Source organism: Synchiropus splendidus, chromosome 2, assembly GCF_027744825.2.
Source record: "Synchiropus splendidus isolate RoL2022-P1 chromosome 2, RoL_Sspl_1.0, whole genome shotgun sequence".
NCBI lineage: Eukaryota > Metazoa > Chordata > Actinopteri > Syngnathiformes > Callionymidae > Synchiropus > Synchiropus splendidus.
Window position 1 is genome coordinate 11874402 of NC_071335.1, and position 13926 is coordinate 11888327.

The 13926-nt window shown below is 44.7% G+C and overlaps 1 protein-coding gene across 6 annotated transcripts in view; it reads right to left on the reverse strand.

Moving 5' to 3' along the window:
• Positions 1 to 2044: 2044 nt before the first annotated feature.
• The window catches only part of LOC128753728 (glutamate receptor ionotropic, NMDA 2B-like), a 109544-nt gene continuing 97662 nt past the window's right edge, over positions 2045 to 13926 (reverse strand). For 5 of the 6 annotated variants that reach the window (XM_053855751.1, XM_053855752.1, XM_053855749.1 and 2 more), the window contains 2 exons: positions 12664 to 12902; positions 2045 to 8518 (listed from right to left, as the gene is read on the reverse strand). In XM_053855751.1, the coding sequence (XP_053711726.1) occupies positions 6164 to 8518; positions 12664 to 12902 (2594 nt within the window). In that variant the 3' untranslated portion in view covers positions 2045 to 6163. The remainder of the gene's footprint in view (positions 8519 to 12663; positions 12903 to 13926) is intronic. The other variant, XM_053855753.1, reaches the window with a different exon arrangement.

The window sequence follows — 13926 nt, forward strand, 5'->3', positions numbered from 1 at the left end:
AGACGTCATGTTAACCAGTAAGCTCAGTTAGCTCAGCTGTGCAGACAGTCTTTGGCGTTGCTGGTCCGACAAGGATCCCTCCCTCCATGGTTCTGTGGTGAAAGCGTGTGGTCAAGTTAGAGGCGCATCAGGTTTAAAAACAGCTGGAAGTCGCACATGTGACCGGCTTCTTCGCTGTGAGTGTGTGGGAACACGGCACACTAGTTTGCCGCCGCACCCCGGTTGATGAACGCTGATCTAAAGAACACAGTGGTATACCTGCTTGAGAGACCAGCAACAACTATCATAAAGGGGCAGACATGTTAAGGTCAGTCAGAGCGACTACGGCACCTTTTCAGATCTGACATGTTGAATTGAAGGGATGGGTTACATTTCATATAAAGGTCTCATCTATGATGCATTCTGGGTACATTCATGTGACATCACAATGCATCCATAAGGCTTTATAGAAGATGTCATGAATGTTTCAATTCATTTTGCTGTATGGTAACTTTTATCAGGGTTTAAGTATTATGGTTAGAGGTTCTTGAGTCTTTATAACAAGCCAAGTCCACAACCTATGACACTTAAAACCTTGACACGAGTAACCATGTGTGATTATAAACATTCTATAACAGATATTGATGCTGCCCTCGAGAGGACAGAGCGAAACGACAATTGTGATTTGAATTCAAAATATAACTCATTTGTTGTCTTAAGAATTTATTTTATATTTCTTTTTGAGATTCCTTTGAGCATTGTTCATTAATAAAACCTAAAAATAAATGTAAACAAGTTTCAGAAATTACCATGTGATTCTATTTTTTTTGTATTGCTATTTTAACCACAGTGCTGCTATCAAAATACTCGAGAGAGACCTTCCCATATTTTTGGTTTATTTTGAGATTTGCGCGAAATAAAATTAAATAATACATCAAACAACACATCACTAAAGATTCTATTTCTTCAGTGCTTCTGTGTTTTGGCTTACTGGCCCCTTACATCAGTCACAGAATATAATGTGCCCCATAGCTGCACACCTCTATAACAAGAGCCAAGTAGTATAAAGTGCAAAATCTGAGAGACTAGAGTCATTTCTAATGAGGTGATACAGTGTGGTAGGTTTAAGGCTTAGGCTAGTTCCTGAGTCTTTACAACTAGATCTTCTTCCTATTCTTCTTCTTCTTCTCCTTCTTCTGGCCTCTCCCTTCAGGGGTGACCACAGCGGATCATCCTCCTCCATCTCACCCTGTCTTCTGCTTCCTCTTCTCTCAAACCTACAAACCTCATGTCCTCCTTCACCACCTCCATAAATCTCCTCTTTGGCCTTCCTCTCCACCTTCTGCCTGGCAGTTCCAACCTCAACATCTTCATAGCAATGTACTGGCTATCTCTTCATATCATCGTTCATCTTTGCCAAATCCTCATAAATGCATTATGATGTCTTATGAACGTACCGATAATGCAGTGACCAGTTACCTCGCCTGACATCACTGTGGTGCTGTTGGACTGTGCGTCACCTGTTACTCACCAGTTTCACAGCTTCTGATGTCATCACCATTACCACTCTTATTATTCTTTTCCATGGTTGTACTTAGGTCCAGTCCTACAACCTCTGTCATAAACTACACTCACAACATTTGTACTGTCCTCAGGAGGTTCCTCACGCTGGACAGCCTGCATGGGGCCTGGTTTGTGGTTGCCAAACTGGGACTTCACTCTTCCTTATGCGTGACGTCGTCCCCTCAGATCATCCTGACCTGGTACCAAGTACCGCTGTAAATTCAAGAATGATGGAAAGTAAAGGGCATCAGAAAGGTCTGGGGCTGGGGCGAACTTCCCTGCACTATTGTCTCCGCACTTGTCTAGAAGACTTCAGTGCTGGAGTGTGACCACAGGAATGGTGAAGCTTTTTTTTTCCTTGCAAGGCATGAAAACTGAAAGATTGTAGAATCACACAAGGCATTCTGGCCTTGACTACACATCTGGAAGACAACATCAACGCCACAAACAAAAAAAACAAAAAAACAAAAAAAACAACCGTACAATTTCTCATTATTTATTAATACTCAACACTTTTATTCCAAAGAGACAGAAGAATAATATACCTCAGCACTTTTCACATTGACTGTGTTTTAATCTCTCTCTTTTTTTTTTCTTTTTTTTAAAGTATTACTAAATATTAAAATTGGAAATGGTCCCTTCACACAAGTAGTTTCTCTCCATACAAAAAGAATCAGAGGGTGAACTAGATCTCTGTCGTATTTACATTTTACACAATCTGTACAGCTGTGCGATGGCATTGAGTTCATGGTCGAAAGACACAAAAGTCCCCCCCAAAAATACTGTTTTGTAAAAAGGTTACAGATAATCTTGTGCTTTCAGTGTAGCGATCCATAAAGAGGCTTTGTTCTCCTGTGTGGGGACTGAATGAAAAAAGTAGCAAAAAAAGCAAATCAATTCATCGAGAGCTGCACTTTTGTGTGTAGCCATAAACGGACACACACATACACGCGCGCGCACTTGGCCCGGCGTCGATAGAAAAGAATTTAGCAAAGGGGATCGACCAATCAAAGATTTGTCCCGGAAAACTTGACTCTGCCATTTTGTACAATTTTCATATCAAAAGTCCATGAGTGGGTCGTGGAGTATTTACATGACAGGTGTACACATTTCCCCGCTCACACACACACTCCCACAGAGGTAATCAAGCCAGTGTATTCAGGCACGTACAATGAGACAAAGAATGGGGCGCGACACGGAAAATTGAAATAAAGAAGCTCCAGTTAAATGAACATAAAGATAAAGAATCATTTTTCAAACCATCAAGATTTCTTTTGTGATTTTGCTTTTGGCTACAGCAGCCAGACACTCTCTCTCTCTCACACACACACACACCTAGAGAACTACATGGACCAGAACCAATGAACTGATAAAACTCTGAATATCCTTCGAAAACACCCACTTCGGGGGCTAAAAGCCTAGATTAATAACAGAAAGAAAATAGGATAATTCATGCAAATCCTCACGAACACTAGAGACCCTGATAGCGTTCACACTGACTTGTCGACCGTAAACTCCTGTGAACCTCATTCTGGGTGTGAAATTATCGAACGTGTCTCCGTTCACGACTCAGTTATCGCCTCGTCTCCTGTCACAGTTTCTCAAACCTCTGGCCAGACTTGTAAAGAAGAGGACTACTTTGTTTATTTATCACGCGCTGGATGATAAATAGGACAGAAATAATGTAAATAGGATGCTAAACTTGACACAAGTGATTTCACTTAAAGAGGTTTCCGCATTAGCATTTGCTACAAAGAAAATAAAATACAATAAATAATGATGTGTGGAGTCAAGAAGAGGACACGTCTATATTTATGAAGGAGTTCATTTGGGTGACCTCACTCACCACCTTCATGAGACTTCAGTGCTGCAGGTCTTTCTCTCTGCATTAGTAGTCTTCTTTATTCACTCTGAGCACACACAGACTCTCAGTCGCAGCATTTGGTTTTAAAATTTTAGAAGGACAGCACTCATACAGCCAATTACAAATGCAGTCTATTTAGAATTCCAACCACCATTTTGTCCCTGTAGTCACATGTTCGACTCTGTGGAGTGGTATCATGCCACTTGTGGCGCTATAACGTCAGGTCACGTTTTGCATTAGAGCATGACTTCGACTGCAACGTTAACATCCCGCAACAGTCCCCTTGTTTAACAATATAATCTTGACATTGTAGAGATAACAACCTGAAAATGGAGAGCCAGGTGGAAGTCAGCTGGACGCATTGTAATGGGGTCTCATTGTTTCCATGGTGTTTCTCAGAAATAAAGGCAAACTTTCACCTGCATGTGGTCATAATGACATGGCCAGTAGACCAGAATATCAATTTGTGATGTCAGTGACAAAAAAAAAGTATAAAAAGTACTTGCACCACTGCAACTTTGAGTCCTGCGATGCACGGCAACAGGTGAAATGCTGGTAGGAGTCAAACCAAATCTGCATCAGAGGTCAAGCTCGGTCAGTTTCAGAAAATGAATGCTGATGCTGTTTAGCAGCTCAGATCATGATCAGAATATAAAATGCTCCACTGGTGCGTCCTGTAAAATGCATAACATTTGCATAACACCACACCACATGAAGCCACATGGCTTTATGTGCTTGTACCATGTAGGACAACTAAAGCTAAAAATAAAAATTGTTCAGGAATATAGGTTTTGATTTAAGCCTTGGCAACATAACCTGCTCTAGTAACTTCAGCAACGAATGTGAGCCACACTGACAAACATGGAAAATCAAAATCTATTAAGCAAATATTTTTTCAATTGATATTAGTGTTGTAGTACTCAAGACACTCTTTTTGGGTCTCAATCTCAAATGCATTTTCACTTGGTCCTGTTTCTTGGACTGGGCGGACTCAAGATTTCTATTCAAGACCAACAGAGAAAACTGTCATAATTTGGGTTTTTTGTTGTTTTTTTTTCTTCGATATGTTCTCAAACAAAAAGGCCATAGTGGGTGCTGGTTTTTGTTGCGACTAACCACGAGGATACCCCCCCAAAAAATCAATGCGGTGTCTGAAGAGTGTTAAATGTCAGAGGCGTGATGCTTGTTTCAGATGACTGGTTACCCAATGTGTGCCTTCACCCACAGCAGCTCATCTGTAGAGACTTGCTATACATACTATGTTGGCCTTGTCTCTGTCTCCACACTCAGCAGCCTCAATAATGTCTTGGTCCTGACTATAACACCAGTGGATATCCTGCAGTCGTGTGCTGAGATAAACAGCGGACACTCTCTTGCAGCTTCTCTGTGTTGGCTTGAAGTTGGCGTGTCTCACAAAGACAACACATGATACTCAGCTCGATGTCTTTACCGAGCCTTTACCTGTCAGTAAGACTAGTGACTGCGGCATTAGACTCAGAGGAAACACTATTGAAGACTATTGACGCACCAGGAAGCTTCTGCAAGCTCATGTTCTCATTAGAGGAAAACGTTATGGCGTGATTCTTCAGACCTGCAGAATGAAATACTGCGTGTGCTCAGTTCATCTCTGATATTTGACCCGTCTAACACAAACCAACCTGCAGCAGAGGTCTCACTCTTTTGTTCCTGTCCTGAACAGTGTTGGAGTCACGGCGAGTCGAGTATGGACACCACTGAGAGTGAAGAGTGGGTCATTAGCTGTGTCGGGATAATGAAGACGAAGCACCAGAGTGAAGGAGACAGTAGCTCTGAGCTGAGACACGGATGTTGCCTACTTGTTGTATGCACAATCCGAGTACGGTTTGCCTTCATTCTCGCAGGTATTAATGATTATGATGTGGCACCAAAAGCAATAGCGCATTGGAAACCGTGAAGGCACGTCAGCTCAAACTGGAACCAAGAGCAGGAAGTCAGAGGAGGCGACAAATCAGTGCGAAGATACGGATCCGCAACTAAAACAACCTTCTCGTTGAAGTAATAAGTACCAGGATGTACTTGAGTCATGCCTCTCACTTACACGTCACAGCACTCAGAAATAAGAAAAGTAAAAAAAATAAAGAAAGAACCAAACATGGAGGTTAGAATTCAAAGCAAGGAAGAATCCAAATCACAGGAATTCAAAAATAAAAATGAGAAAAGACAACTTGTGTCCTGCAATATTGGCAAGCTAAGAAACAATCAACATCTTACAAATATGTAACATGAAGTATTTAAATAAATGAAATCGCCAAAGGATCCAAATCCATCGGTGTAAAACAGTGGATTCAAAACTCGGTCAAATTATTAACAATATCAGCACAATTATTGTAGTTACCCTGTGATTTCTCTCTCAGTGATTGTATTGTAGATGTTGCGGAGCAAATGTTTGTTTTGGTGTTAAGGAGCAGCAGGAGGACGGAAGGAGAGACGCGAGCGTGGAGAGACTGGTGGTGCGGCTTCATTTTGCCAGTCAATCCCTCCTCCTCATCCGTCCTTCCTTCGCTTTCTGTCGTTCTTGGGGGGGTCGATGCAGCACCAGATTCCTGATTTCAAGGAGCTAACTTCACTACAGCTTTGTCCTGCGGCGGTCTCAGTGCAGCCCCCAAATTCTGTCAAAGTAGCGGAACGCACTGAGCGGTTTTTATTCTTCAACACCAAGATTAAGGTTCTGCTGTAGGGTCCACTCCACTCCCACTCATTTCTCTTTCCTTGCCACTCTCAGACATCAGACTCGATACTGGACAACTTTTCGTAAACGTGTCCATTGCTGGCACCATTAAAGGGTCTCTGCCCCTGCCCCAAAACTAGCGTGTCCCTGCCGCCAGGATGTAATTTGCCGCTACCATGGTGGTTCCCCATGGGCCCTCCAATGCCACTGAGGCAAAGCTCTTTGGGGAACCGCGGGGCCACATTGGACATCACCCCAGCCGTGGCTGATGCAGGCAAATAAGAAGCTGCTCCAATGGAGCCTCGGAAATCCCCTCCAGCTCTGCTGTTGTTGAGAAGTTGCTGCTGCTGCGTCTGTGGCTTTTTGATGTAGTACGGTTTGGCACCGTGTAAAAGACACTGGTCGTCGCCGAAGGTTGGGATGAAGGGGTTCTGGTTCACCTTATCTGGGTAGAGAGATTTAGACAAGGAGTAAGTCCCGGCCCCTCTGCCACCACTACCACCACCACCACCTCCCATCATTGCTCTATCTCTGTCCCTCAGGTCTCGCTCTCCAAACGACCGTCGATGGAAGCTCCCCTCACCTCCACGAGCTAAGCTAAAGGAGGAGCCTGCTTTTGCTCGATCTCCGCCGATCCCTCCGAACATCGAGGGCTCTCTGTCTCCTGAGTATCTCTCAAACATGTGCGCGTATGGGCTTGGACCTTCCATATAGCGATCCTTATCTTTCAAGCTCACACTTCTGGGCTGGGCAAACTGCCCCCCCACTCCTCCTCCAACCATGCGTCCAGCTCCCTCCCTCTGCAGGTCCACAAAAGTGTCATAGGAGTGTTGCCTCCTCAAGACCTTGCCCCCTGGCCCTAGCTTCCTGCGCTGAGCCTGAGCTTGCGCTACGACTGGTCCCACACCGCACTTTCCTCCTGTGAAAATCATATTGTCCTCGCTGATGTTGTAGAGGTTGCTGGGCTGAATCTTACAAGAATCACACCGCTTGCAGCTAGCTGAGCTGGGCCGGCTGTTTGTCCCCACAACTGCACCGGCTAAACACACTCCCCCTCCTACGCCTCCACTGTGGTGACACACACTGTGGCAATTGCGACACTCCCAGTCACCTCCAGCAATACCTCCACCTCCTAAACCTGAGGTCCCTTTCTCCCAACAGGTGTGGGCCTGCTGTCCTGCCGAAACTGGCACCAGTCCAGCCATCGAGTCTTGCTTCTTGTTTTTACCTTTGAGAAAGTCATCCACAGGCACTAAGCTTTTACAGATACCACCACCACTACCGCCGCCCACACCGCTTCCTCCACTCTCACCCTCTTGCTCCCACTTGGCCTTGCCTTCTTTAGAGTGGAACTGCTCAGCATAGATATCCCTCAATTTCTCCTTGTCTTTGCGAAATGAATAAGGTGAAGAATTACCCCCTCCTACTCGCTTCCTCTCCAGGGGAGGTGAGACCGTGCGGTGTGCCAGGGGCCCATGTGGGAAGTGGTGGTGGACGGTGTGGTGGTGGGGTCTCCTCCTGAAGCCGCTCAGCTCTATCTCGTCCTGCTCCCGTCTGACTTTCGCCGAGGCAGGCCTCTTTTTCAGGCTGTCCCTGTACTGTTTACGCCGCTTGGCGTTCCCCTCCAGGTTGCCATAGGTGACAGTGTGTGTGGAGATATCCGATACGTCAGAGCGAATATTCCCGTCATCTCCCCCGCCTCCCCCGCTCCCACTACAGAACCTGTCATGACCGCTAATCAAGCCTGTGCTGGATGCGCCTCCTTTAAAAGAAAACCTTCCATACACATTGCTGCCCTTGAACCCACCCTGGTTGGAATCCGCTGTGGTGTGGCCGGCGATCAGGTCAAATTTATTGGTGTTCCTGTGGGTCATGGACGGCCGGGGCTGGGTGGTGAAAATGGGCGTGACTGCTCCCCCTAGACTGTCGCATTCAAACATGCCCCCATCCAACGAGCTAGTGCTACCTAAGCTACGCGGCCTATTCGGTGGGGGGCCGGACATACCAAGAGCAGGGGCCGGGTGGTGGTGCCGGTAATGGTCCTGGTACAAGTTGTTGTCCTTCAGGGGCAAGTTTCCAAAAGTTCTCTCCACATCACTGATGTAGTCACTGAACATGTTGTTGTCCTGCATGTACGGAGGTGCCGACTTGCAGTCCGAAGGGTGGCCCACCAGGCTGCGGCGATGCTCTGGAATAGCAGACTCACGGCCGCTGTGGCTGTATTCCAGGGCAGCGTGTGGGGACCCATTGACCCCGGGGACAGCGGTCATGTCCTTTGCAGTGCGCAGCAAACGCAAGATGTTGGAGTGGGTGTTGTTCATGTTCTTCTTCATGGAGAGCGAGGGTGAATCTATGGTTGATTTGTTTTCCTCAATTTGCACTCCGTGGATGCAGCTGTAGATACCCTGGAGTGGCATAATTGGAGAAGAACAGAAAGGTGGAGAGACAAAAGAGAGGGTGAGACAGGCCATGGGAAGAGGAAAGGGAAAGTGTGAGAACAGTGCGGCCAGTGAGAGGGATTTAACAGTCAGACGTTTGTCAGTGGTACAGAGAGACTCAAAGACCAGAAGGATTTAATGTGGGGGGGGAGAAAGAGAACCACAAATGACATAAATACAGGACAGACCGAGAGAGGAGGACAAACAGAGACAGACACAGGCAGAGAGGTTAATGCATTGCCCTCTTCTCCTTGACCACCCACTTGTTTACACACTATTAAACAGTAATAAGTGCCGAGTTCATAAATGATTTCCCTCAGGGGAGCAGCGCCAAAGCTCCAGGCACTGGGCGAAGTGTGGGAGAAGCGAGAGGGGAGATCACAGCCAAACTGATAATGCAAGCGGGGCAGACTCACGGGTTTGATCACCGATCGATGGGCTAAATCAATCTCATTTAAATGAAGTTGAAATTGATCCTATCTAATTGACAAACACCTCTCTGGTTGGCCTTCCTGTGAACACAATCACCAAACACGTGGCGTATTGTTCATGCTGTGCCCTATACCCTGCTTCATTTAATATTCAACCACAGCGATTTCGGGGTGAGACATCAATTTCATCTACTGTTTCGATTGGTCAGAAAGATGGGCCTCGGTCTTTCAGAAGGACGCCAATCACACATGCTCAAATGGGGACAAGAAAATCTGATTGAGGCGACAGCCCAAACTGAAAAAGGTCGAGGGCACGCTTGCCAACTTTCAGCATGAATGCCAATGTAACTCAACTTGTCAGAAACAGTTTGCTTGTGTCCCTCTGTCACATTTCTCAACACTAAGCTACATTCATGAATCAGAATGGCCAGCCTCTCCTTTCCTTTAAACTTCTGTTGAAGATCTGTGACATGTTCTATCTCAGTCAGTCGGCACCCGAGGGGCCGCAGTCCTCTCCACTGGGATTGTCTGGGTTTATCTCTCTACATTGTTGGAAGGTGAGGCTTCCGTGGAAGGTCACTGAGCACCTTCATCCCAGTTCTTCTTCTATAACCAGATATTCAGGTTTTGTAAAGTGTCCCAGCATTTAGCGAACAGTCAGAAACAAGCCCCTCCCACTAGAGCACTTCCAAAAGACCTGACAGTTTTTTGTGCGAATGTGAAACCACGCGGGAATGTTTCAAGGTCAGTGTCAATTCACAATGCAAAATACCAGAGCAGGGGTCTCCAATGCATCTGTAATGGGGCTGCAGTGGATGCAGGTTTTTCAGTTCAATTTGAGACCCCGATATGAAGACTAGGGGTTATTTGGGAGCCTCTGCAGTCGACTAAGTGGGGACACATGAGGCTGCATACCATACACATTAACTGCTTTATGAGCTTGACACCTCAACGCTCAATATGGTCTTGGTTTGTTGAAGTAAAGCACATTTCCCCAATGATATTTGCTGTAGCCGAGGTGGTGGTGTGCTAGCCAACACTAACACAGGAACTGTTTGCTTACTTCAAGTCGATGAAACATATTGTTTGAAATATGTACTTGACATAAATATTAATATTAATAAGACCATTTCCCCCCAGATTTATTGAATGGTGATATTGATAAATTATAATATTGTGGCTGCACATATTTAAAATTATAATTTTTGGATTGCACCAAATTCTGAATAAAAAATAAATTGATATATTCATTGACACCACTTGCAATCAATGATATTAAAAATGAAAACACCATGTTGCAGTGAACAGCATCATACGGAAGAGGATTAGTGCCAGTGAAGAAAAAAATGAATAATTGGCAGAATTTTGACTTTAATATCAGAATTCTGAGTTCTGACTTTAAAATGAGACTTTTTTTTCTCAGATTTCCGACTTTAACGTGAGAATTCTGACTTTTTTTTCTCAGATTTCCGACTTTAAAGTGAGAATTCTGGCCTTTTTTTCTCAGAATTCTGACTTTAAAGTGAGATTCTGAGAAAAAAAAAATTCTGTCAAAGATTATTATTTCTTCACTGGCTCTAATCCTCTTCCGTAGCGTCATGTCTATAGCTCTGTGTTCCTCTTGTTAAATGAAGACATGCCGCCTCACTGTGATATCAGTAATGGAGGTGTGCTTTGCACGCGGTGGTGTTTGTCCTCAAAGTTCTCCATGGCAGGCGTGCGTGGGTGTCAAATTGCATCACATTAGCGGCGAGACAGAAGGACCGGTGTCCTTTTCTTTGGTACGTAGCTTTGAATAAACAAGTTGCGGGAAATGACAACCCCGTTCACAGCAGACAGAAAGGGTTCCACCTCCAGTGATTACTGTGATGGAGCTTAAGAGCCTGATTGCGGCCTCCCGTTCCGTCTCACCTCGGCTGTTTACAATGTGCTGCCACGTCTGACCGCGGAAGCATGGCACGATAAATAGAGTCAATTTGAGCTGCTTCTGAGGCAGCACATGAACGGTGCCACTGCAAAAGCTTTTCACTTTGACCGTGCGAGAAAATCACCTGATGTGAAACCAAATTTGTTTTGAAAAGGTCAACAAACGGTTGTTTGCTGGCAATAAACAGACAGGGAGACGGTTCAGGGTAAAAAAAAAAGAACTAGCTCCTGGGAATTGTTATTTAACTCCTTTAAAAACCAAAAGATAATTCATCGGAATGTTGTAAAATTATTGTTTTAGTCAAGAAAATAGTCATACCTAGGTTAAAAAGGTAAAAAAAAAGCCTATGTGTGTGAAGTTTCATAATAATAATAATTTATATTGTTGTTGTAATTGTATTGAATTCACTCAAGCCTGCCAGGCTTTTCCTAGTACAAGCAAATCTCTGACTGTAATATGAAATGTTGGCAGACGATCATGATTTTATTTTGTACGTTATGGCATGAAACAATTTTATCTGTAGCTCGCTATATATTTAACTGTATGTCAACTAAACATATTGAACTGTGAATCCCCTCCGTAAACCACATCACACCATGACTGAATTTTGAAGCCATTTTTCCGCACTTTGCTGGCTGCGACAGGGCAGAGGAGATGAATAGCCCTTCTGGAACGGCTCTTCATCCACTGAATACCATATTTGAGGCATCATGGTTGCCTTCGGACCTGCTGACTATGCTCGGCTCTGAATAACACTGAAGAGGCTTCTTGCTGCAAAAAATCTGTGCAGGTTGCTGCTCCTCATCACGGGACGCCAACACAGCAACAGGTGGATGGACGCACATGAAAAAGCGTCGCAGTATCTCAGCAGAGGGCGCATTTTGGATCTGAGCTCATAGGTCTAATACGGAGCCCTGGAAGTGACATGCAAGAGTTTGTTTTTTAGGATGTGACATGCATGACTTTACTTTTTTTGTTTATCCAAAGATAACAGTTATCTTGAGATAATTTTTATCTCACGATACAATCGTATCTTGAGACAACGTCACCGTTGTCATCCACTGTCTGCAAGTCAGAATATTGCAGACGGCAAAGTCTCTGCGCTTTTAACACCCTGATCAAGTGCATTCTCCTCAAAAGAATACCACATGTGGCTAAGCTATACGTATTGGAATTGACATGCATGACTTTATTTTATTTTTTTTTATCGTGGAATAACAGTTCTCTTATCTTGTGATACATTTTATCTTATGATAATTTGTATCTCAAGATCATTTTTATCTCAGAATAAAAAAAAATAAGTCATGCATGTCACTTCCAGGGTTGTGTAATACGTATAGCTTTGCCACATATGCATTTACGATTGTATCCGGATATGAAAATGATCTTGAGATAACTGTTGTCTCAGGATAAAAAAAATGAAGTCATACATGTCACATCCAAAAAATTAAACACATGCATGTCACTTCCAGGGCTCCGTAGTCTCATGGTTCTGTGTAGGAAAATTGCTCCATATCATCAGTTCTAGTTTAAAACCAGCGTAAAGAAACCTTCAGTAACGGTCCATTTGCTGTGCCAAGACTTTCATACTTTACACCAGAGAGACTTTTTTTTTTGGAATAAGAATATTGCTTCATTGTTAACAGAAGTGTGTGAGCTGCTCCCTGACCCACTGGATCCAGCTGAAACCCAGCTAGTGGTCCTAAGACAAACCCTCGTGTGATCTCTCTGTCGGGAGGAGGCTGGACACTCACTCTGCTGATGGAGAAGGTGACCCCAGGCTTGCCGGAGCACACGCCCATGAAGCAGAAGCGCAGTTGCCAGTAGAATAAGTGTTCACAGATGAAGGTGATCAGTGACAGGACCATGGCCGCCCCCAGCATATAGAAGACGCCCGCCATGTTGTCCACGTCCAGCTGGCTGCTCATCACTTCATTCTTCTCATTGTGGCAGATGCCCGTCAGCCAGAGCGCCTCCAGCTCCTCCATCTCACCTGCACCAAGCAGACGCACATCAGTCTTCCAAAGTCTGTGTGTGTGAGCAGGAATCTGAAAAAAGGCAGATTGATGTGACAAAAATATCCCAGGTCTTATGTATGTGCAACACACGTCACAGCGCATTATTGTGAGCAGACTCGGCCCAGAGGAGGCTCCTCATTAATGATCACTCACGCACCACTAACCCTTCCTTGTTGTGGGAGACCACGCTGCCTGCTGGGGCCTTGATGGTCATGTGATGCACATTTACCCCCCTCAAATACGTCGCCCTAAGTAGCCCCTAGGATGCAGTCATCCAGAGAGATTTGTTTGATTTGTACTGATGGTTGTTATTCTTTCCTTTTTGTGTGACGGAGATGAATTTACGCTTTGGACTCAAATGAGAGGATTCAATTCTGACAGCTGCGGGTCCATAGTTCTGTTACCCAAACCACCACCAATGTATTTCAGGTCTAACGCAACAAGAGACACCTCCAGCACCTCAACACTGTTTCCACTGAGCTCTCACTTGAAACTGGCTGGACAGCATTTCCAATGCCAAACCAATGAATGAGAGGAGCGAAACAATGCAACTATTTTGGTCCAAGGAAAACATGACGTGTAAGCACAAGTGTGTGTCTTTGAGATGTTCACTGGGCATCGCGCTTGTACCTCCTAAATCCGTCTCTACCTCCTAATCCAGCAACGACTTAGGGAAGAGAGATTTTTGGCAGCGCTCATCCCTGATTTGTCAAAACACTGCTAGGTGACTCCAGGAAGCAAACTCTCTGCTGAGGCTCTGAAGCAGGGCTTTGTGATACCGTCATGAAATTCAATTGCTTCATTTGATGCAGAGAATTTCCATTCCATTACAGGTCATTCAGCCGACGCTTTTATCCAGGGTGACTTACAAAAAAAAAAAAATAGCACATTGCAGAGGTTAAAACTTGCAACAGCAAAAATCAAACCAAGGTACCAACTTCAATAAGATAGGTAACAAAGTAATGCTGAAATATTTAGGTTTTCTGACTAACTGAAGAC